At 34.4% G+C, this 24,823-nt stretch overlaps 2 protein-coding genes across 4 annotated transcripts; one reads left to right on the top strand and one right to left on the bottom strand.

Moving 5' to 3' along the window:
• The first annotated feature begins 6,792 nt into the window (after positions 1-6,792).
• LOC144558132 (Protein kinase superfamily protein) lies at positions 6,793-14,792 on the top strand. 3 transcript variants are annotated; one of them, XM_078306871.1, is made up of 20 exons: positions 6,954-7,083; positions 7,327-7,371; positions 7,903-8,159; positions 8,468-8,531; positions 9,001-9,452; positions 9,787-9,865; positions 9,967-10,035; positions 10,125-10,214; positions 10,461-10,599; positions 10,910-11,012; positions 11,151-11,203; positions 11,292-11,358; positions 11,498-11,606; positions 11,945-12,010; positions 12,372-12,440; positions 12,749-12,815; positions 13,113-13,223; positions 13,525-13,556; positions 13,658-13,736; positions 14,370-14,792. In XM_078306871.1, exons 5-20 carry the CDS (start codon positions 9,445-9,447, stop codon positions 14,603-14,605), a joined length of 1,377 nt encoding a protein of 458 aa, XP_078162997.1. In that variant the 5' UTR covers positions 6,954-7,083; positions 7,327-7,371; positions 7,903-8,159; positions 8,468-8,531; positions 9,001-9,444; the 3' UTR covers positions 14,606-14,792. The 3 variants fall into 3 exon arrangements, with proteins under 3 accessions (XP_078162996.1, XP_078162995.1, XP_078162997.1); XM_078306870.1 differs by lacking the exon at positions 7,327-7,371 and having other exon boundaries at positions 6,793-7,083; positions 7,903-8,155; XM_078306869.1 differs by lacking the exon at positions 7,327-7,371 and having other exon boundaries at positions 6,842-7,083.
• Positions 14,793-15,309: 517 nt separating this feature from the next.
• Positions 15,310-23,827, bottom strand: BRX (DZC (Disease resistance/zinc finger/chromosome condensation-like region) domain containing protein). The gene is made up of 6 exons (XM_078307601.1): positions 23,508-23,827; positions 21,655-21,770; positions 18,092-18,504; positions 17,617-17,749; positions 15,927-16,333; positions 15,310-15,663 (listed from the first exon to the last, which is right to left on the bottom strand). Exons 2-6 carry the CDS (start codon positions 21,745-21,747, stop codon positions 15,585-15,587), a joined length of 1,125 nt encoding a protein of 374 aa, XP_078163727.1. The 5' UTR covers positions 21,748-21,770; positions 23,508-23,827; the 3' UTR covers positions 15,310-15,584.
• Between the last annotated feature and the right edge of the window lie 996 nt (positions 23,828-24,823).

The raw sequence follows: 24,823 nt of genomic DNA on the forward strand, positions 1-24,823 counted from the left end.
GGCCATCAATTCCAATTGTAGTGCATGGAGTAGTGGAGAATAAATTGATGATTTTGAGAGTTACAACATAAATGACATCCACACATTTATAATATATTTATAACATTAATAAATATTTAAGTAGTCAAATAAGAAGTAAAATAAGAGTAATGTGAAATAAGATATGAGTTAATCTAAAGTAACTTACTCTTAACTTTTTAGATTAAATTAACTTACTCCACTTATAGAATCCACTGTTATAAGTAAAGACACATTTCTCAACATCTTACTCCTTCAAATAAATCAATTTAAGTTATAATTTATACTATTAATCAAAGTTTAAAATATGAAGAGTAAAATAAAGTAATTTAATTCTTTTTAATTTTACTCCAGAATCAAACATGACCTAAAATTGTTACTTCGTGGGCATCTCTCATCCTCTTCCAGCTTGTTCCCATCATTTCTTTGGATTCATTATCTTAACGGTGAGTTTTAATCCAGTCGGTTTGTTATGTATCAGCAAAAAATTTAAAAGAATTATGTGTATTACATGCTTGAACTGAATTGGTCTAGATTCTGATCAAACTTGTTGGATTTAAATTCAAACGGTGAGGTAATGCAGAGAATTTGGACTCTATTTCTCCCCTAATTCGCTTTCACGAAGCTATGGCAAAATTTATGTAGTAGTTAGGCAGACTCCTATTTTACTCAAAAGGTTCCTCAAGTTCATGGCGGAATTTCAGTTGATAAACTTTATTTTGAATAGAATTTGATCGGTGCTTTCATAAAAAATAAATTAATAGTAAAGAGGTTAAAGTTCAAATAATTTAACAAAAAGTTGAACTGGTTTTGATGGAATTAATAATAAATATATTTTATTATTTAGTTTAGGAGAGTCAGTATTCAGTTTATCTGAATTTATCATGAGTCGGTTCAAGTTCATGATAGTGATAATGATAATAATGATAATAATAATAGTAGCAGTAGTAGTAGACGACTAGTAGTAGTAGCAGATAAAAATAGAAGACACTCTTTTGAAAAAATCAGAATCGTCTCAAATATCTGAGATACAATTAGAAAAGAACAATCTGAATTTAGTTCCAATCATGCCAAAAAAAAAATTCATTGTCTATTATAAATATATGAAGTCTGTTTTGAGATTTGTATCAAAATTAACGAGCGGTCTGAATTTTTTAATTATAACTTGAGAGGATACTGATTCCCCTTTGAGAGCTATATATATATAGGATTGACAGTAATTAAGCCATATTAATAACATCATTTTATTTCTAAAAGCGTTAAGTGTAGACTCTCTTAATAATTTTGTCTTAGACTCTCATTATATATAGGTCCGTTTTACCCTGCTTGGTACATTATCGCCCAACATTATAAAACGATAAGAGAAATGACTACGAAATTTATTGGTCATTTATGCATTTCTAGCTTTCTACATTACATAAGCTGACATCAAGTGACATGGCATTACTTAATTACTACATTATCTTAAATCAGGTCAGGTCTTCCAAATGGACCAAATATAAGGATGACCTGATAGAGCCGACAACTCAATTTAATTCACCCTACTTAACCTGACAAGCATGGGGCAACATGGATGGATGAATGTCGGGTTGAATTCAGATCCAGTGCAAAACCCGACTGTGTAGAATGATATCCGAGTCATCCGTTTTAATGTGACACGAATCTTGAAACGGAGCCGAATTGATTTGGCTCACAACCATTAGGGGCAGGATGAATGGAGGGCAGGATCAGATCAGGTATTTGCCTCTCAAGTACACGTGTCATGATTGATAATTTGGATCCGAAATTCTTCCTCCGTATCTGATAAGGTTGGGATAAAAAGAAATTATTTGAAGAGGGGACCTGGTCCTAGTATCTAGAAGAATTAATATATAAAAACGGGATATTTTTGGTTTTATGAAGGATAGAACTGGAAGAGTTCCAATGTAGAGAACAAATTTTTGTCCAAACCAAATATTTGTCATTTTTTATTTTTAAATGAAGAAGAAATTCACTTAGTCCTGCTTAATTATTTATGCAAATGATAGTTGTGCTCATATTTATTTAATAGTTGTGTTGTCACTGAGGTACTAAATTATCTGTCTATTGTGTTTTATGCTCAACTCAATCTATATGTCAAAAAAAATTGCAATTGAAATTGTCTAAAATTAAAGTAAGATTAAGAACATGATAATTTCCCGTATGAAATGAATATTCATTATTCCGTAGTTTGTGTTTGGATTATTTTAATTAACTTGCATGATTAAATAGAGAAAGGTACTAAAAAATATATTAAAAGACCGTAGCATTTTGTTACTCCTGGATCCTGGTTGGACTTGAATCTCTCCTTGGGAGTAATTCAAATGAACTAACACTACTTTGTTGAAAATATGAAATCTGTCGGCCAACATTACATATGTTAAATATTGGAGGGGTAATTTGTAAATAGTCCGATTATATTAGGTTTTGCTCCAGCAACACCAAAACGTGGCGCCACCATGTCGGCTTTATCTGCCCAACTAATATGGGGCCCACTCCTCATTAAGATTTAGCCTATCCACTCCGGTCTCCAGAAACGTGTATTTTTTTTTTAAATGTTTAAAGTAATATAGAAAAATAGATAGATAGTTTTGATTTTTCCATTGTATAGAAAGAACCAATCATTATTTAATAATTGTCTAAAAACAAATTAATAATTCAGTGAATCAAAAACTCAAAATACTCCATCTATTTTCCGATAATCTTTTTTATCTATTAAGTTTTTAAATAAAATATTCTGTATCTAGTCCGACTCCTCCCTCCGTGCAATGCCACCTACATATTGTTGGTGTCGAACTGAACTTTGATCCATTCAAGGTTTCATAAAATAGTATCAACAAAAGAATAATTTAAAGGGTTGTAGGTACGGTTAAAAGTTTAAAGCTACTCGAAATAGCACAAAAACGTGAAAGAAATAGAGTGAATGATTGACCCTCCGTTTGATTAATTCCCATATTTTATTTTTAATATATTGATATTTACTGATGAAGTAAAGTACGATTGAAGAAAAATAATATTAAAAAAAAAGTAAAAACAGGTGTAAGAGATTAAAAGTCTCCAAGCATTATATCAGATTCTAAGAGTGATTTGCTAACAAATAGTCAGAAATATTATTATTTGTTAATTACTGGTTGATAGTTATATTACAAACGCCCATTCATTATTTTTGAATGAGGGGCAAAGTAAAAAAATAGCCAACCTTCTTTTATATACATGATTTTTGAATTGGAGTAAAAAGAAGATCATACAATAAAAATTTGGTAGTAATAACTATTTGAAAATTTAGTTTATACGGCATAAGATTTGTATGGTTTTAATCGATTTATCTAATATGTTTGTAAGTATAATAAATTTTAGGAGTGGATATATATTTATACTTGTCCTCGTAACGTAATAGCATAATTATCCGGTAAATGGAAAGAAAGAGATTGGAATAACATTTTTGTGAAATTTTATTAAATTATATTCTAGCGAGAAATTGAATCACTTGTTCATCTTTATTCACATTCTTTTAGAAACATGTGGAGGAAAATTAGATCAAACCATTTTTTATTCTCATGATCTCTTGCTGCATCCTCTTCTTAAGTTTTGAATTATCTGTACTTATATATAATTGTCATGGAGATTATCATAATATCAAATTACTTAATTTAATATCCTAATTATAAAAAAAAATACCCTTAGCTATTGAAAATCATAATGATTTTTACTATTTTTGTTCATACTATTAATATAATTTACCCGGCTAACTGAGAAGAAAATTTTAATTTATTATACTCAGACAATTTTTGTTTTATTTTTTTTCTAAATTTTAGTATATATTAATTATTAGACTTTAGATTATTAGAATTGATCAATAAATAATAACTATTAATTAGAAAAGTTGTATTGTGAACTAGTTTAAAAAAATAAGTGTTCTAAATAGCGAGGCTATAACGTTTTTGGACCTTAAACGCTACGCGCACTATGAAATAAAAGTGCGTTATTTCAGCTACGACCGCTATAGTAGAAATAGCGGTATGCTATTTGCGCTACGCGCTATAGCGCACACTATGCTACATAGGGTTTTATATAAAGGCCCAAATTGAAAATTTATTTTAAAAATCAATTTTTTCAAGTTCCAGATTGATTTTGTTTTTAAATAGAAAATGATAGATAGTTTATTCCATGATGCCTATGTTTTTTTTAATAAAAAAAATATAATTTAGCTTAGGTTATTTGAATGAAAAAAGATAAATAGTTTATGATATTATTGGTGATATTTTGAATAGTAATTTGGACTTTATACTGGTTCAATATGAATATTCTAATTCCTTAATAAATTTTGTGTTACTTATTACTCTATAAGACTTTAGATAATATTGATAATTAGTAAAAATATAAAATATATTTTTTTAAACAAAAAACACTATGTAGGATAGCTTGCGCTATAGCTACGCTATTCGCAATAGCTTTTTTTCTGGCCTTTCCGTCATAACGCAATAATCGCTATTTAAAACCTTGAAAAAAAAATACGGGTTTCCATTAATATCTATCTCATTCGCACACCATTCCAATGATACAATCGAATATTCTTTATCTTTTTTTTAGGTTAGATGGTATTGTACGATCGAATATTCACTTTAGTACATTATATAACTATTGTAGTATATATTCATGAATATAATTTTTTTTGTAAATTAAATTATGAGTTTCTATACATGAAAAAAATACATTAATTCCGTACATGTGACAATCAAAGATATCGTATTCGCAATACATTCACCAATCTCCAAGCCTAGAATTGAAAACATAGTGGATAATCTCCGATATGATTCAAAAAAGTAGATATAAATATATAAATATCTATGTGGATATAAATATAGATATTATTTTAAATTTTAATTATCCGTATTAAAACAGTAAACATATACCATGATATTTAATATATATTATAAAAAAATTATCTTATTTACCATTATAATTAAATAAATATTGTGAAATTTAATATTTTTTTAATTATATTTATATATTTTTAATAAATATATGATTCGATTCAAATAATAAAATCAAATATATTGATACAATTTTATCCGATCCGTTTTCTCCCCTACCAAGCCGAGTTTTTTAAAAATACCCAAATTTATAAATATTTTATTATAAATAACCACATTTTTGTCAAAATTTTATTTTTACCCAAACTGTACAGATTATTTATGGTTTGAATTAAAAATTCAAACCGTAAATATTCCTTACTGTTTGAATTTTTTTTTTATTTAAAAACTCAAACGGTATATATTCCTTACGGTTTGAGTTTTTTTTTTTTTTAGCCCAAATTTGCACCTATGGTTAACATATCAAAACACCTTCAAAAATCATGAAAATTTACCGACATGCATTCTTGACTTCATAGAATAAGACGGTGAAGTTTCATACAAAATCTCAAAACAGATCGTGAGATATCGGCTCTCAAAAATTGCCCGAACTACTGAAGGAGTGCTTCTGAGCCCGAATTTGCACCTCTGATTAACATATCAAAAAATCTTCAAAAATCATGAAAATTTACCGACATGCATTCTTGACTTCATAGAACAAGACTGTGAAGTTTCATACAATATCTCAGAATAGATCGTGAGATATCGGCTCTCAAAAATTGCCCGAACTGCTGAAGGAGTGCTTCTGAGCCCAAATTTGCACCTCTGATTAACATATCAAAACACCTTCAAAAATCATGAAAATTTATCGACATGCATTCTTGACTTCATAGAACAAGACTGTGAAGTTTCATACAAAATCACAATCTGTTATGAGATATTGTATGAAACTTCATAGTCTTGTTTTATGAAGTCAAGAATGCATGTCGGTAAATTTTCATGATTTTTGAAGGTGTTTTGTTATGTTAATCAGAGGTGCAAATTTGGGCTCAGAAGCACTCCTTCAGCAGTTCGGGCAATTTTTGAGAGCCGATATCTCACGATCTATTCTGAGATATTGTATGAAACTTCACAGTCTTGTTCTATGAAGTCAAGAATGCATGTCGGTAAATTTTCATGATTTTTGAAGATTTTTTGATATGTTAATCAGAGGTGCAAATTCGGGCTCAGAAGCACTCCTTCAGCAGTTCGGGCAATTTTTGAGAGCCGATATCTCACGATATGTTTTGAGATTTTGTATGAAACTTCACCGTCTTGTTCTATGAAGTCAAGAATGCATGTCGGTAAATTTTCATGATTTTTAAAGGTGTTTTGATATGTTAACCAGAGGTGCAAAGTTGGGCTTAAAAAAAAAAAAAAAACTCAAACCGTAAGGAATATATACAGTTTGAGTTTTTAAATCTGCACAAAAAAATTCAAACCGTAAGGAATATTTACGGTTTGAATTTTTAATTCAAACCGTAAATAATCTGTACGGTTTGGGTAAAAATAAAATTTTGACAAAAATGTGGTTATTTGTAATAAAATATTTATAAATTTGAGTATTTTTAAAAAAACTCGGCCTTATTTTGCAAGATATTATTGTGAACTGGGCCCATGATATTCATTTCTTTTTCTTTTTTCTGAAAGCCTCAATTTGGTCACTAGACATAAAAAGTTCCTTTGCAAAAATATCACCGCCAGCGCCAGACATCCTACTTCCTCCGCACATACAAAAACTACGAAACCCATACTAAGAACACGTGGCTCGATATAAATGGTTCTTATTCAAGAATTCTTCAAGCAAAACCTACGGGCTACGGCAGAACGAAATCACGACTTTCCACTTCAGTGAACGCCTTATTTCCCTCCATGCCCCTACGAGAAAATAGAATCCTTCTCTTCGGACAAACCAACGCTGACCATCTGCTTGGAAGGAGCGGACCAGAATATACTGATCTCGCGTATATCAATGTGCATGCGAGAAAATATTTCATGCCATAGCAAAAATAAATTGTATGGTTGCTGTAGGCGGGTCACAGAAGAGAGACTAGACGCCTTTACCTAAGGCGTGGGAGGCGTAACAGCGAGCGAGAAGGATAAAGAGAGGGAGAGAAAGGAATAGAGAAGATTGTTATGCGTGAAGGCCTGTGAGGTATCTGATTCTTTTCTTCTTTCTATTAAATCCTCCAGAGGTTTATTCAAAAAAATCCACCAGAGGCATTTCTCTCTTGTGATTAAAGCTCGGTGGTTCGAGATTTATTGTTATATTTTAGATCTCATAGAATTAAGATTGGAAATCGCCAGATCTGATCAAGGGTGTACCTAGGGTTTCAATTTTGGTTATTGGATCTGTTTTTCCAAGGGCTAGCTAGTTGTTCTCCTTTTGTTTAGACAGATTTTCTATTTTAAGTGTGGCAGATGGAAACCTCAAGGATCTCATGTAAGTTTTATATACTAGTGAATGCTGTTTGTTTGATATGTTGCTTGGATCCACAGTTTCTATGCACTTTAAATTGGGATTTTATATGTTTAATTCGTAACGAATCGATTTGCAAATGTAATTGACTGTGTGCCTTATTAAGGTTGGCTGGTGAATCAGTTTTACTAATTAGTGGTTTAGAAAAAAAAAAATTTACATTTCAATTTAATAAAGGATCCAATTTAGATTGATCTGTTCTACTATTGTCAATGTACCTTTGCAAAACAACAAAATGCTGAAGAAATATTGATTAATGGAAAGAATCATGCATCCTTATTGGATTTAAGCATTTCAGAGAGAGAGAGAGAGAGAGAGAGAGGGGGGGGGGGGATTAGAGAGGCAAATAATCGAGCTTCTCCAAACCCTGACAAATTATTGTTGATTCTCAGAAAGAAAAGCTGGTTAAACCTTCTGCAATTGCATGTGCAATCTTTTCTGTGCGCTACATCATTATAAAGCAAGTTTGACTTAATTGATCCTTACATTGTGTAGGCTTTGCACAAGTGTGAAATTGGGAGCTACAAATCATTTCTCGAGCTATGGAAAGAGTGTTATGTTGGGAAAGCCGTTTCACATGCCTGTACTTGTTTTCACGTAAAGCCCCTAGTAGGCGCTTCCTAGCTCTTGGAGATATCCATCCTGTATCTCTTGTCAACTATACTTAGCCTTCTCTTTCATGTTCACCAAGGGAATGCTTCTTTCTTGTCTTTCTCTACTTGGTGTTGGGATTATTACTCCATTTCATGCAAGTAAAGATACCTATCTCTATTTTTTATTAGCTTTTTGCTGATAACATATTGATAATTGATGCTAAGAACCTCAGAATAATTATACTAAAGGACAGTATCATGTGTCCCTCTCATCTCTTCATTGTTTCTTCGGAAAGTCCAAATGTACAATCTCGCAATAGAGAAAGTGAGGATGGTGGGGTTAGTGTGGGCATTATCCATGATCAATAGATAAAGGGAAGACATGTGGTGTACTTTTATGCACAGCATATGAATTACAGATTTTACTGTACGCTTTAAGTTAATATTCATTTTCCTTCTTAATGCAGTGTATTGGCAACATCAACTCTGCCAGTAGATTTTGTAGAGTTCATTGATGATATAATCTGTGGGGTATGTTTAATGAACTAATATTTAATTATGAAGTAGTACTATTATGTTAACATTTTGTGTAATACAAAATAGCGTCTCTATGTAGGTGAGGGTATGTTTAGTAGAACGATAGCTTGGGTAGTTCTTTCAGGACAGGCTTGGTACCGGCACCATAGTGGTTGTTACCACAGAAAAGATGTTTCATTTACTAGACTAACTCTATGGAAATGAGAATATAAGAAAATTCAACCATGGAAAAAATGGCCACTTTACAAAAGGATATTAGTTAATATTGGCATATTTCTCTGTTTTCTTATTTTGTGTTTTGTGGGATCTATGAGTGAATTGAAGGCTTAAAATGGAAATACATGTGATGACAAACGTCTATTGTATCAACTACTAAACCATTCTTACTTTGAATAATCCATGGTGTTGAAAACCTTTTAAAAGATTTTATATTTAATGCTGATTTTTTTTTTGTAATTTTCAGGATTAAATTTGTTCTTCTTTGTTCTCCATAGTAGTCGCTGATTTCTCCATCGACGAACAAGGAACGTCACATGCTTGCTTGAGAACTTTCTCAGAGTTCTGTTCATCTAAAATTCTAGTTGAAAGTTGCCAAAATAGTGCAAGAATTGTTTGTTTGGTTGATATACATGTATGATAAGTTTGAGTTTTAGAACCTACTATCTCGGTGAGTTCATCAGACTGTCAAGTTTAGTTGGCTTGAACTGCTTGCTGAGTCAAATCTAGTATTGGCAGTCTGTTTCATACGGTGAATTGTGAAGTGGTGCCTGTTTTGGAAGTCATACTTGGTATTCTGATTTTTTTTTTTAAGCTTAGAAACCCCTCCCTGTCAATCACGTCTCTTTTGATTCTCAAGGCCATTCTACCCATAAGAGAAAGGAGGTGTAGTATTATTCATCTGAACGACATGGATAGGTATGTTGGTTCCTTTCAGAACTTTTTTTATGCCTAATTGATTTTTTGTTAAGTATTTAGTGTCAAGGGGCTAGTTTTTGTTGGGTTCCTGGTTATGAAATGAAGGTGTGCAGACACACTAACAAAAGCATGAGCTAGAGTTTTGGCTCTGCATTTACCTTCCTATAATGCGCCACTACAAAAGAATTTGCCATGTTCAATTTCTCAATAAAAGGACTGAAGTTGTTAAAAAAAAATTGTTCTAGACAGAATCTGTGTCTGTTTGTACGTTCCAAAGGGGCATCCAAATGAAACCAGAAAATTTATCTGACATATCTGCTGTTGGTTTTTACAGATATAAGGTAATAAAGGAGGTTGGTGATGGAACTTTTGGAAGTGTTTGGCGTGCAATTAATAAGCAAAGTGGTGAAGTTGTATGTTTCTAGAACCTTTTTGATATATCTAATTATGAACTTTCTGTTTTAGATTTTCTAACTAAAATGTTCTGACTGTATTGCTTGTTAAACAATTTTAGGTCGCGGTTAAAAAAATGAAGAAAAAATATTATTCTTGGGAGGAGTGCATGAACCTTCGTGAAGTTAAGGTGCCTTTTACATTGCGAATTATCTAGTTCTTTATGAGATATTTTACTAATTTTTGCTAATGTTTTTATCTTGCTTGTTGTCTGTGAAGTCTTTACGCAGGATGAATCATCCTAACATTGTCAAGCTGAAGGAGGTCATAAGAGAACATGACATATTGTACTTTGTGATGGAATACATGGTAAGGATTGAGTATTGCATTTCCAGTGTCTTTGACTTATTTTAATGTCTTTCAGTTTCTCACTCTTTCTTTGGCTGCACAGAATTACTTACTGGTTAGCCTATTTTAAGTTCCAACTTGTTCATTATCCCAAACTAACATATAAAAAGTTCTTGAAATTGCATTTGAAGATTTTTTTACTATAATTTTTTAATCTAATTATATACATTTCAGGAATTTAATTATATTTGAAATGTAATATTTCAGGACTACAACTTGTACCAACTAATGAAAGACAGAGGGAAAGGATTTTCAGAGGCTGAAGTAAGGAACTGGTGCTATCAGATTTTTCAGGGTCTTTCTTATATGCACCAACGAGGGTTTTTTCATCGTGACCTCAAGCCCGGTATAATTCCAGCACTTCCCTTATGTCTCACATCTTTTATACTTGAACACAACAACTCATCTTTCATACCTAAGAATATGATAAATTGAAAACAATATGATTATATAATTTACATTGCCATGAGTATTTTGCAATAACTCATTCTATCACTGGAAAAATGCCATTTTTGACAAACCTGAAAGTCTTGTCATGTTAGTTTTCTTTAGGATAATCTTCAGGTGTATAATACAAGTATAAGCTTCTGGTATAATTTTTTAAAAATTTTCTTTATGTATTACCTAGTAATGTTCTTTTTATTTCTGGGTTTCAGAGAATTTATTGGTTAGCAAGGCCACTATAAAGATTGCAGATTTTGGTCTAGCTCGTGAAGTTTCTTCACTTCCTCCTTTTACAGAATATGTTTCCACTCGCTGGTATGAATCAAACCCCCCCCCCCCCCCCCCCCACACTCCCTCCCCACCAGCACCACCCACCCAGTCACACACACAGAGAAGAAAGGGAACTTTTTCCCATTTTGTTAAATTTCCTTACTATTATTTTTTGCTATACAGGTATAGAGCACCAGAAGTGCTGCTACAGTCTTCTGTTTATGACTCGGCAGTTGGTGAGTTTGTTCAAACCTTACTATGGTAAGAAAGCATGTGCAGTTAATTGTATCTCATTTTTTTATTCATCTTTCTATTTCCCTGTAGATATGTGGGCAATGGGTGCTATCATGGCCGAACTGTTCACACTGCGTCCCCTTTTCCCTGGGTCAAGGTAGTTCCCTTTAATTCATGTATCGTCACTTCTTCCTATTGACTTGTACATTTTATGTGATGCACTGTGTTTTAATTATGGAGTGGTGTTTGCTCCAGCTTTTATTCTGTTGTTGATGTTATTGATGTGTTGACTGCAGTGAAGTGGATGAAATACACAAGATTTGCAGTGTGATTGGCAGCCCATGCCAGGATTCATGGGCCCAAGGCTTGCAGCTCGCTGACGCCATGAAGTACCAATTCCCTGAGGTTGTTGTTTCTCAATTCGACTTAAACTATGTGATCTAAATTCTTTGTTCTTCTTTTAGTAATGATTTTTTATCCTATCGGACATGCCACAGTTGCACATTATAGAACATTTCTTTTATTGTAGGTCATATCAAATCTGATATCTGTATGTAGTATTTTCCATCCGTGTTACAAAATCATAGGACTATGTAAATGTGTGTCATACTGATTGCATATAATAAAGTCTGGTATTTGTTGCATTGTCTGAAATTTCAAACTTACATAGGCCATTATTTTGTGAGGTCTGAAGCTTGATCTATTAAAAGTCACACTGAAGTTCTCTTTATTGTTGTTTCTAGATGGGGTGTAGTAGTCTCTCGGAGTTGATTCCATCAGCCAGCAAAGATGCCATTGATCTTATCTCAGTAAGCTACGCTAGATTTATCTCTTTTGGGATTGATGTGCACCTGTGGAAATTCAAAATATGTATAACCTGTCAAACAAAACAAAATATCCTCCATGCCCTCTCTGATTTACTTTAAAATATGAACACATAATCCCTCATTCCTTGCTATTTTTCTACAGAAATAAGAGATGGTGTGTATGATGTTTGACACGTTATACATGAAATATGAGATAACTTATCTTGCTTTGCAATAGGGCACACGATTTTGATGTTATGTACTGGGATAGCAATTTTATATAAATGATATATCTGTTTTATTCACGTGATATCATTACTTTTGCTAAGTTACTTTTTCTAAACCTAAGTATTTATTTTTTCAGTTATTGTGCTCATGGGACCCTTCCAAGAGGCCAAAAGCCTCAGAGGTCCTCCAACATCGCTTCTTCCTGGTAAAATTTCTAATCCATGCTCATCTCCTAACATATAAAGTAATAACTATTTATTTGCATGTGTATCTATTGGTACTCAGATGCACACTGAATCATTACCAACTAGAATTTTGAATTTTTTGTTGTCTCATTCTTTGTCGTGCTGGAATGTAATATTTTCACGACGCCAATTGAACACAGTAAATAACATGTTTGGACACTGAAATAATTGTTGCATCTGATACTTGTTTTAACCAGATATCCTAGTGTAGCTCAAGTTCCTCCTTTATAAAGTAGATTTTTATGAATTTTAATTTGTCCTTACACAGCCATGCTTGTATGTCCCACCCACTCTTCGGTCGAAATCTGTTGGAGTTCCCAAGACACCGCCTTCAGGTTTTTATTTCTCTTTGTAATTTCATTTGTTCGCCCTACAAATCCTATAAATTCCTCTACATAACAGGAGCATTTTATATACACCATACAAAAACATGGGAACATTTACTGTACTAATCTGTTGTTTTCCGCAAGTACCTGTCCATTCTTCTCCCTCAGTTGTGCAAAGTAAAAGAATGGGTGTAGTTTTGGCATCCTTACAAGAACGTAATTACTGTCAGAATTAGTGTCTTAATTTATGAAAATATCCTACTGATTTAATCTGTTTTACTTCTAATCATTATTTTTTATGTATAGGAGTGAAAGGTTTTGAAGGTAGGAGGTACTCAACGGGGGGTGCCTTATCAGCATCCAAACCTGGGAGCAATGTTTTAACAGTCAAACCCGTCATTTCTTCTTCTAGAACAGGTACTCTTCCAGTTTGGATGGTTCTGATTATTGGATAGTATGATATTTTAGGCATTTATTGTGCTTAGATTTTTATATGGACGTTTTTATAGTGATTACTCAATTGAAGGGTAGGATCCTGAAAAGAAAAACAGAAAACCAATCAAATCATCAAAAATCTGCTTTAATTTTACCATATTCTGGTAGAGTACATGCTTGCAAAGACTTGCAGAAATTCTGTGGGATTATAATTCTTTGTTACCATTTTTTGTTAATAGTTGCTCACAGATGATGTGTAATCAATTTTTTTTTCTTTTCACAGCTGTACAAAGAAAACTGCAGTTAGATCGTCAGGTACTCTCTCTCTTTCTAGAAAACCTGGCAGTGGCTGCCAAGGGCTCCCTCTCTCAAGCTCAGTTATTTTGTTAACATTTTGTTTCTTAAAATTATTGTAGGATTCAAGAAAGAGCTTAGGAGCTACTGAGAACAGCAATAAACTGCCTAACTACAGATCTCCAGCCAGAAAGAGCTCAGGCAATATTTCCTTTCCATTACCACCAAAAAGACCTTTTAATATCTGATTTTAAGCATGCCGTACTCATTCCACTTAGGTTTATGTCATTTCATGTTTTTGTTTGCAAAATGTTAAATCTTGAAGTAATCCGTGAAACATCAGGCAGACCCTCATACATTAGCAAATGCTGCTATGCTCCTATACAGGAACACTAGTAGTAGTGTCTATCTTCTCCATTTCTTCAACAGATGCCCAAATTCCTTTTTGAAGTACTTCTCTTATGTGCATCTTGGAGAGAAATTTTTTATTGGTGTTTTTGTAATGAGTTCAAATCCGCTGCGATCCTCTTCCTCTCTCTCCTCCTCTTTTAAAAGAGAGATAGAGAGGAAAACAGGATCGCAGGGTCCTGCTATCTGCTGAGAATAACAGCAGATTCAGACCCTTTCTTAATTAGCATGGTTTGAGGATATTGAGATGGTGCAATCTTGATACTATTTATGATTCTTAGTTGCGGTTCTGATTGTCCCACAGCCCAATTTTTGTGGGGATATGCTTCATGTTTTGTACTTTCCCGATGGATCATACTCAAAATTCAACTTTGGGTTCATTTGTTTTGATAAAGTTGACTAATATGAAATGGTAATATTGTACAGGAAATACAGGAAGGTCTAAGAATGGAAGTGATGCCATTGGAAAGGGAAATGTACCTGATATACCATCTGGTAAGGTGGTGTCAAGCGTAACACACAAGATGTCGAAGGTGTCTCTTGGGTCAGTAGGTACCAAACCAATACCACCATCCCCTTCATTGATGAAGGCTGGGGGTTGGCATGGTCAATCCAGTGACATCCCTTCTGCTAGAAGGTACACTAGAAAGGTCATTGGTTGATTGGTACTGGTTGAGTTAAGAAGACCCGCTGTCACGTTACATGTATTATATTTGTTTTATGTATTTTGAGTTGTGTTCTAATCTTTGTAGATTTATCACTAATTGATTCTATCTATATTTGAGTTGTTGGGTACTTGGAAGGTTTGCTTTACTAGGTTTTTGAAATAAAAAAGAATCTAATTTGTGCTGTTTGTTTGACGATCTGATGGTTCATATATTGCTTCGTCCGATTATTTTATTATCTTTTTACTTTGGTTTAACCTGCACAAACCGTAAGGTTTTATTCCTGATTGCTACCCAGTCTTAAACTTTAAATTAAATGATAGGAAACCCTGTTGTCGACATTTATATTTCCTGCTGACGTTTCAATGATTGACAATTAAATCGCAGTACATAATAGGTTTTAGTGCAGTAGAAAACATTTTTTTTTAAACTTAAATGAGAGTACATCTAATTTGTTTTGTTGTCTTTGTCTGGATGGATCATGGGTGAACTAATTGCTGATTTTATATTTTATGTAGTCTCAGTAATTTGTTTTGTTGTCTCTGTCTTGATGGATCATGGATGAACTAATTGCTGATTCTATAAAGATAAGGTTTGAAGGCATGATTCTCTGAAATTGTTGTCGAAGCTAGTAGTCAAAGCCACCTGTCCGACATTTGTGGAATTGCTTTCTAGTTGACGTAAACTAACTCGATGAGAAGTTGCATCAGCAAAATTCTTCGTACATTTTTTTGGGATGTGTAAGACTTCTTTTCTTAAAGCAAAGTTCTAAAACACGACTAAGCATTTCGGAACATAAATTAATACAACAAAACATGTTAATAAACACAGAAAAAACAGGGGTCAAACCAGGACAAGCTCTGGTACTAATCCACACAAGCAAACAGCATCAATCTAAATCCCATCGTCCGTTTCCTCTTTCCTTTTTTCTCTATTCTATGCTCCTATTTCTGTTATTTAAGCAGTCAAAAGCAGGTTAGAGATACTGTGCTTGTATTCTCTCTCTATTTTCCTCCCACCATAGCTTAGCCCGCTCCTCGCCAAATTTCTCCCGGCTGCATTGATCCAAAAAAGTAGAAGATTGAAACTAGTCATCGTGTAGACAAACAAATTTAGAGTGATTTTTGAGTTCACATCAACATGCTATCAATCGAGTCACTTGCTCCATTTGAAAACAAACAAAGCAAATACTCCTTTTTTATATAGTACTTGAATTTAAAAATTGAGTTTTTATTAAATTTACAACCAAAAAGTCTATATTTTGCAATTAAAAAAACACACATAATATTTTAATAAAAAAAAAGAGATCTATTGTTACCTGAATCGGATCCGGCGAAGCTCACGAGTACCATCACCAAGCTCCCTGATAGTGACATAAACCCCTGGTTGATCCTCCTCAATCCACTCTGTTGCATCCAAATCACTTGCATTGCTCACAGAAACAGATGCTTCATCTCTTGATGATGTTGTGGCTCTTGAGGCAGCATCCATTGCCAGAGCACCAGTGGCAGAAGCAGAGTTCAGGTTAAAGTGATGGCCAAAGATGTGATCTGTTGGATCAGGAACTGATCCAGATGGGGCATAGTACATTCCCTTTCCACTGCAAGATGCGGTGGAAGAAGGTCGGTATGTGCTCCCAGCACGTGAGCCCAGCTCCTTTCCCAGTGGTGGAGTGATTGCTGGGCTCTCTCTTGTGGAGCCCACTCGTGAATAGAACGATTCTCTCTGTAGGGAAAAATACAATAATGAAATACAGCATGTTACAACGCAAGCACAGGGGGGCTATTAGCCAGGATTGTGCAATACTTGTATATTTGAAAAAAATAGTTTAAGAATGGAAGTCCTTGAATGTACATACCTATATTATATAATGTAACCAGGCTTAAAAACTTTTTATAAGTCATGATAGAATAACTTAACTACTTTGTCATATACATGAAAATTGACATCTGGAATTCCATTTAATTTTTACATTACTTGAATGTATGAAGAATTGTACTATTTGCAACTAGAGGAAGTGATGCTGAGAAACTTTCGACAAAGGTATGTGCAAATTGTAGGTTCAGACAAAGAAAAATACAAGTGCAGGTTGAATGTATAATTCGTTTTCAAACTGATCTAGAATTTATTTGGTATATATCACTATGATTCATGCCAGCGAGTTGCACCTTTCGAGGACTTGACTGAATAAAAGGGAAAATACAAACAGTAAGTATGGGTCAGGCTGCTCCCTAGTTAGCTAACTGTGCTTAGATTGTGATGTTATGTTAAGCCTTAAATGTTTGTGTCCCAGAGAGAGAAAGAGAATGGAATAAAGTAACTGAACATGTGGTTGTCTATATATGCATGGTTAGTACATATGAAAAGAAAAAAAAAAAAAATACAAATGATAAACAAGGAAACAAAAGTATAAAAACAAGGGTTGTGCACTGCACAGCTGGAGGCAATGTCAGAAGGTTTAGAATATACCCAAGGAAACACGTTGCAACCATGAATATGATGACACAAGTACCATTATATTTATATCTTCCTATTAACTTCTAGTATTATTTTAATATAATTTCTTACTTGAGCATAAAAAAATTATTGTTTGCAACATGATATATAGCAACGAAGAAAACGGATAACAAAGAAATAACTCCTTCCGAGGCACGCATCTATGCATATGCCCATCAAGGCAAACGAACTAAATAAAAAATCATGGTCTATTTAGTGGCACATAGTGTACTGTGCAGACTCTGAACTCTTCTAAAAATATACTACATTCGTAAGCCCTGCAGAAAAAACAGCATCTCTATAAAGGCATAAAGAGCCAACAGCCCGCTTAGGAGTTTGCCACAAGATGCACATGCAACAGAAAACTTGGCTTGAAGTATGACATGCTAGAAGTAAAATGAAGTAATTACAAAATATAGAGCTATATGCAACTATGCAACGCTATAAGAAGAGCTTATGTGTGTTAAAAGAACAAAAGCAGCAAAGAACATGCAGAGTCTGATGAATCAAACCTGGCCATCATCAGAGCAAGGAGGTGTAGGAAGACCCTGCCGGCTGAAACGCTGGACATTGTATAGCTCCACTATTCGGTCATAGTTTTCCCCCCACCACCTCTGTGCTTGCCACTTGTTAAACATCTCCCGGCTGCACCACAATATCATTTTACTGTATACTTTCTTAAAAATAGAGATAAGATGACTGTGCTTGTTAATAGTGGTACATGCAGTTGTTAACACTGATTATGCATGCACCATACGACAATGCAGAATTCGGATGCATAACAACAGCAATGCAGTGGTAACATGGCACTTTCATGTTAGTAGAAAAGCGATATGTCACCTGTATCACTTAATATAATTATCACTTGTAATAAGCATAAAACTATATAGACTTGTATAAATATTAGAAAATGACAAAAGAACAATGAGAACTTTAATATATATCCCTACAATCAATATATATAAAATGTAATATAACAACTATAACCTGAAACGGATGCGCTTCAGGTCATTGCCTGCTCCCCCAGGAAGAGAAACAAATGTAATCTGAACACCCGGCTCTATCTGGGCCGTCCATTCCTTCGGCTCTCCATTGTCCTCCACAACCACAGCCTCATTCTCTTCACGTGGGACCAAGCCACTCTTAGTAAACCTGGGATCACTGTTGAAGTGGCTGAAGTCCCACGCAGGTGTTGTGCCGGAGCTTGAACCGTGCATGTATGTGTAGCTGCTGCCTGGATAGGACCCAATCCCAGAATCTGACAAGGAACCGTCGTCTGCACCAGAGTATGAGCCGGTACGACGGTGGTGGTATGTTGGTTTGGTTCTAAAAGAGGTGGAACCAATGCCACCTTTGTATTGTCGGCTTGATCCAGAGAATTTTAGTACCATGTCCTTTAGCTGCGTTTTAATGAAATGTTAGTTTTACATCGAGAAGCTGTTAGGAAGTAAGTGATTAGAAACAAATGAGTAAATATATTAATGAACAAATTGAAAACACATCCGAAGGTAACCAGTTGCATTTTACATATATATAATCATTTATCTGCCTGTTGTAATGTTTTTTATCCTCTTTTCACAAAAACATCTCTCTATTTACTGTTATTTACAGTTTACTTTAAAGAGTGTAAACACAAAGTAGAAATAACAAAATTGGTATTATATATATAACATTGATGGTTGGTTCTAATATTCGCTGTCTTCGAAGAGTTCTGAAAAATCGTCTAGATTTTATGTTATTGCCTTGAGTTAATAAATAAAAAATTATACCAACTAAAGTTTACTAGGGTTAGGACTTAGCTTTATGTGCAAAGATTCACGTGCAAGAGAGATAAAAGTAAAGACATTTGATTCTGTAGGTGGCTTTATTTAGTACCTGTCCCCTTGTTCGAATCCCAACGAAAATTCAACAAAAAAAAAAAAAATCCCAATGAATATGGCCTCTAGGCTCTAGCCCTCTGCAGGGTACAATAGTAGCAAATGTCATATGTGGCGTGTGCATTTCGCCATAATGTGTAGCAAGTCATCGATAGCACATTCAAATGATTTGGTTTATTTTATTTTAGTCGGACCAAATTTTTTGTTTTTGTTAAAACGGTCCATAATTGTTTTATTTATTTTGCTAGATTCAGTTAAGATTATGATAGTTCAGTTATGTTTTCGATGTTAACTTCGATTTTGATAGTTAAAATCAATTAAGCAAATTTGTAACACATCATAATTTGTAATACAATATTGCACATATTAATACGTAAATTAGCAAATTTGTAACAAATCACAATTTATGAATTAAAAGTATTATACTGATTTGATTTTTAATTTAATTGATAGGGCTATTTAGTTTATTTAGGTTTTTATCTTTGCAAATGAAAAAATAATGTAACCAATAAATAAACACCCTCCCCATTTGCGGTGTTCAACCAGATGTGACGTGTATACACAACAATAATTCTAACAACTTCAGCGGTCTATGTGCCAACATGACTCTTGACATGACACCATCCCAACGCAATGCTTGCTTTGACCACAATTTCTTTCGGTCTACCTCTTCTGTTTTATGTTTGAACAAATAGTTGATTCCGTACGGTAAAGCACTATGCTTTCTCTTTTCCACTATCCACTATCCACATTATTAATAAGTAAATGAGTGTTACTAAAGATAGATAATTAACGATGTATTCATAAATAGAAAATGTAGTGGTTTACTTTATAATCAACGGTTTCATCTGTTCATCAAATCAAGGGCTAACGAGATATTAAAGTGACTTTACCATTTATTATCAAGTTGTTTTGTCTAATAATAAACGAGATTTGAATTTGCAAAATGAAAAGTCTGCTTTCCTGAAACCACAACTAATTATATTGAAGGGGGAAACAAACAAGAAATGAGAACTACACTGAATCTGTTCTTTTTCTGTTTAACTTTAATTTGTTGTTATACTTTTAAAGATTGCTGTCCATGAATAATGGAAGAACGTAACAAACAGAGAGCAACAAGACATTGAAGCAATAACTGACAAATGCAACTTATGTCTACTTTGGACAACTAATGGATAAAGAGGAAGGACAAAGGCAGAAGGCATCTGGTTCGGCCCAGGCTACGGTCTACCATCTGACATGGGGCCCACCTGGAACATAGAAGATGGGCCTACCTGCGGCCCAATGCTAGCACGAAACAGACTACCAGAGAGTACATATATGCACGCTTTCTTAGAAGATTTTGCTTCCCCAGCACGCTTTTTGATGCACTTGTTGAGCCCGTTTCAACTGGCCCCACTTCACAACTTCCTAGATTCCTCACCAGTCTACCCTGAAATTTAGACCTCCTTTCTATATTCGCCATAGAACGACTTACATAATTTAAAATTCAGACCCTCTTTCTTTATCTAATTCCAACTTACGTTTGATATTAGATCCTATTAAAATTGGGAATAATTTCATTTACGTGAAAAAATAGATTGATTTGTACAATATTAAAACAATGCATACATTATAGTAGCTTAATCAAGAACTTACAAGGGAAAACTACAGGTTCCCTAGTCCCTACAAACGGAGAGGAAATGGAAAGGAAGATATACAGGCAACTGACAAGCGTGCCTGTGTTGAACAGAACAGGCACTTTGCTTCTCAAGCGACCTTATTCTCAAACAAATAAAGGAAACACTAGGCCCGGCCCAGCCTATATCCTATCAATAGATAGATGCCAGACCAGACTAAAGCAAACGTTTGGGCTCTCTCGTAGATCTGGGACCACTAAGATAATAGAAAAATAAAAAAAGATGCCGATATAAATAACCCGGCCCACGGCCCGCTTTATTCTTTCCGTGCCAAATGGGGTAGCATTCGATGTTTCAGGCTGCTAAAACAAGCAAAACAGAACAACCGTGGCGCCTCTTTTGTGCTTCTTTAAGGCAAAGAGCATAAATGGGAACGAAAGTGGGTTTTAAACCCCTTATCTCCCCTCTGTCCTTCCCTCTATTTTATTGTGTCCTTTTTGAGTTTCTCTGATTCTCCCTATTCTCTCTCTCTATCTCTTCTTGCCTCGATTGGGATGACGGAAAGGGACCTCCCATCCCGTCCTTCCTCCCTTGACCAACTTTTCTTTTTCGTTTAATACAACACCTGACCCAACGTTTTACTTTTGATTTTGATCACAATATTTTACTCGGATCTAAAAGAGTCAAGTACCCTACCCCCTATCAGTGGTTACTTCTGAGCCGTACATAAAAAATAAAAGCAGAAAACATTGAATTTTAAATAGGTACATTGATTTCAAACTATTAACTGTAATATCAAGTCAAGTTATTCATTTATGTTACTGATCTATTTATTAAAAACTAAAAGCATTAGAGCAAGACTCATAACAAATGAATCGACAAAGAAATTATAATGTACTATCACTTGTCTTCTCTTCTCTTGTTAATATTTCTACTTTTCTTTTTTTATCTTCAGCTTGTGCAATTATTACATGACCTGATGATGACCACCCTGTTTTGGGTTAATGAAATATGCAGCAAGCATTGTTCCTACTTAATAGACAAAGGAACTTACTTGGGATGTAAGAGATTTTACTGCCCCAGGAGTAGCAGCGGATCTGGAGCTGCCTTCTCCGGTTTCTTTCGAACAAGCAATGCACGCCAGCATCTCTCTTTTTAGCGATCAAACCCCTATAAAGAGCATAATTGAACTGTTTACACTTCGGATAAAACAAAACCCAAGATCCCGATAGAGAAACAAGCAATTAAAGAACTAAATGAACAAAGAAGAGAGGGACAAAAAAGGCTCATCTACCGACATTCGCAATACTGCACCTTAACAGCAACAACCCACTATTCATATTAATATTTCATACCCTCTGTGCGATTCCAAATATATTTTAATGGCTCTGCAATTATTTGTTATAATTATTCCTAGAATTTAACTTGATGCTCGTTAAATAAAAAAAAAATTCGAAAACATTATTCCAGAAATACTTGTCATTTTCAGATTTAACTTAAAATTTACTTAAAATAATTTCATAATCCGTCATGGATTCTAGGACATATTGATACAAAATTGCAGAGGAAGTGACATCAAAGTAGAGTTATACATATAGGGGTCCCATGCTTTCTCCTTGGGTAATAAAGGACCACTCGCATTTACACATCCTGACAACTTAATTTTGCAATATAGCAGTTATACCAGAATAAACAAACAAACAAAAAAAAACCAATAAACATAATCAAGCACCATTTGAGTATCTATAATTAAGGAAAGAAAATTCGAATTAAAGGCGATAATGGCATCTTGACTTGGCCACTTAAGAATTGACTGGAACAAAGGCCTCTCGACCAAAAGAGACACAGCCTTGAATTTAGAAGAGACATAATTATGATTAAACACACTAGGTCTGAATGCACACAGTACACGTATGCACCCAGAATAGTACGCTCCTACAATTTTATATTAATTTACTAATTTAAAAGCAGCAAGAGAATGAACGGATGGACGAGAGAAGGTTCTGAAAATAAACATGAGCACTGGCATCGAAGAGTGTTGCAAAACTCAAAAATCGTATAGAATAGTAATTGTGGGGCCCACTGAGTAATGTTGTTTTATCCCCCATTTTTTTTTTTTTTAGTTCCTTTTTTTTTTCTCTCTCGTGCGGCTGCTCTTGTATGTATGCGTAAACAATGTTCTTAAAGCTAGAATATAGGAGAGATAGCTTCTGCTATGCTAACGGGAGGCAAGAACAGAACCAAACGACAAGCACGTACAGTTCACCTCTCACTCTCTCAGTATGAAAAAAACTAGTAAATGCATCAAACAATGATGAAAATTTTAGAGTTTTCACGAATCGGGGGAGGTTTTCACAAAATAATCTTATTTCTAATAAAGGAAAAAAAAAGAAAGAGAAAAGAGATCAATGGAAAACAAAGAACTAGTAGTCGGAAAATTCTGAGATTTGATTATTGCGATGGCAGAGATGAATTAGAGCTTCTACGAAGAATTCAGATAAGAAAATCCTAATTCAAAATTGAAAACATAGCTGATATTTCTAAAAGAGTGAAAACCAGAGTATAAGCACTCAATTAGACATAGGAAAATTCACTTTGCATAGTACTCGAGAATTTTTCAGACTGAGATCCCCAAATTTGAATGTTACCAGAGAGATAGAAATGGCAGACTGGAGACATATATACTTACAGCTCAATTGCTGCAGAATCTTGAAAAGGGTGAACAAACAGAGGTTGAAATTTTCATCCGTCAGGGATAACTAAATTGCAGTGCTCAAAGAACAGCACAAAAGCTAATGTGAAACGATCCGAATTAAGAATGCAGTAAATAATGGATCGAAGTTCAAAGCTACAATTCAGAGAGAACGATTTTGCATGAAATCTTAAAGCGAGAAATGCATCTCTTACCTCTCTTTTCTCTTTGGTTGTGATAGATAGCTCAAGGAGTGCGATTCTCTCTCTCTAGTGTATTTGAGTGAAGACGGTGGTAGGCGAATCCAGATCTCAGTAATATACTCGGTGAGATTTTTTAACTTTTAACCCCTCCTAAAACTGGAAAATTGTTCGTACTCAAACACTAGCTTACTTTCCGATCTCCTCTCGAAGTAGCTCTTATCTCACTTTTGTGATTCTATACTCTCGCTCTGTTTCTTTCTCAGACAAAGACGAAATCAGGACACTCTTCTCAAATCCCAATCTCTAAATCACAGCCCTTGAGGTCTATTTATACATAGCTCCGCTTCATAGCCCCCTCCATTCGTTACCTTTTGATCAGGAATCAATCAGAGCCGTCCGTTATTAATGCAATACCAGTTACGAGTTACGACCGGTCTAATCGACGGATAGATGCGTCCCATCAAATGACACCGTACGGTATTATATACTGCATGCAGTACATGTTTTTATTCTCTCCAGTTACATCGCGAGGAACCAATCAATCTCTGTAACGAGAATCTTTGCTCCTGTGTATCATTATCATACAACCATATCACTTCTTTAAATAGCAAATATAAATTGCATAAAAGCTATGAAAAGATTTACCAATATTAATGAATCAACATGTAAACACTGACTTAGAGTGGAAAAAACGTGCCGTGCCGTGTTGTGACTAACACGTCGTGACTTTGGTCTCGTGCCGTGACTAAGTGAACAGTGACTCGTGCCGTGCCGTGACCAAAATATCAAGGGGTGGTCACGGCACGCAAGTCACGCCGTGACTCGCCTGCCGTGTCCAAACGTAACTAATCACGTTTAACTATTTTTTTCATAATTTAAGTTAGTTTCTTCAAGATTCACCATTTGATTAAGACCTAACGGTCATAATTACACGTGACTCGCGTGCCGTGCCGTGTCCGGATCTTTCGCGTGCCGTGCCGTGCCGTGCCGTGACCAAAATATCAAGAGGTGGTCACGGCACACGACACGCGAGTCACGATATGGAACAATAACACGTGCCGTGCCGTTCCGTGACAGAGCCGGCTCCGCCATGCCATTTTTCCCACACTAAACACTGTATTAACTTTTTAATTATGACGAATTAAGTTGCATAAGTAAATACTATTTCAAAAGTAAAAAAGAAAAGGAAAAACAAGAAAGAAATTGCATTAAATTAAAAGAATCTTCGTCTTGTTTATCATACAACCGTATGGTCCATATCACTTATTTAAATACCAAATATATAAATTATATAAAAGCTATGAAAAGATTTACTAATACTAATGCAT

Source organism: Carex rostrata, chromosome 8, assembly GCF_964058835.1.
Source record: "Carex rostrata chromosome 8, lpCarRost1.2, whole genome shotgun sequence".
Classification (NCBI taxonomy): domain Eukaryota; kingdom Viridiplantae; phylum Streptophyta; class Magnoliopsida; order Poales; family Cyperaceae; genus Carex; species Carex rostrata.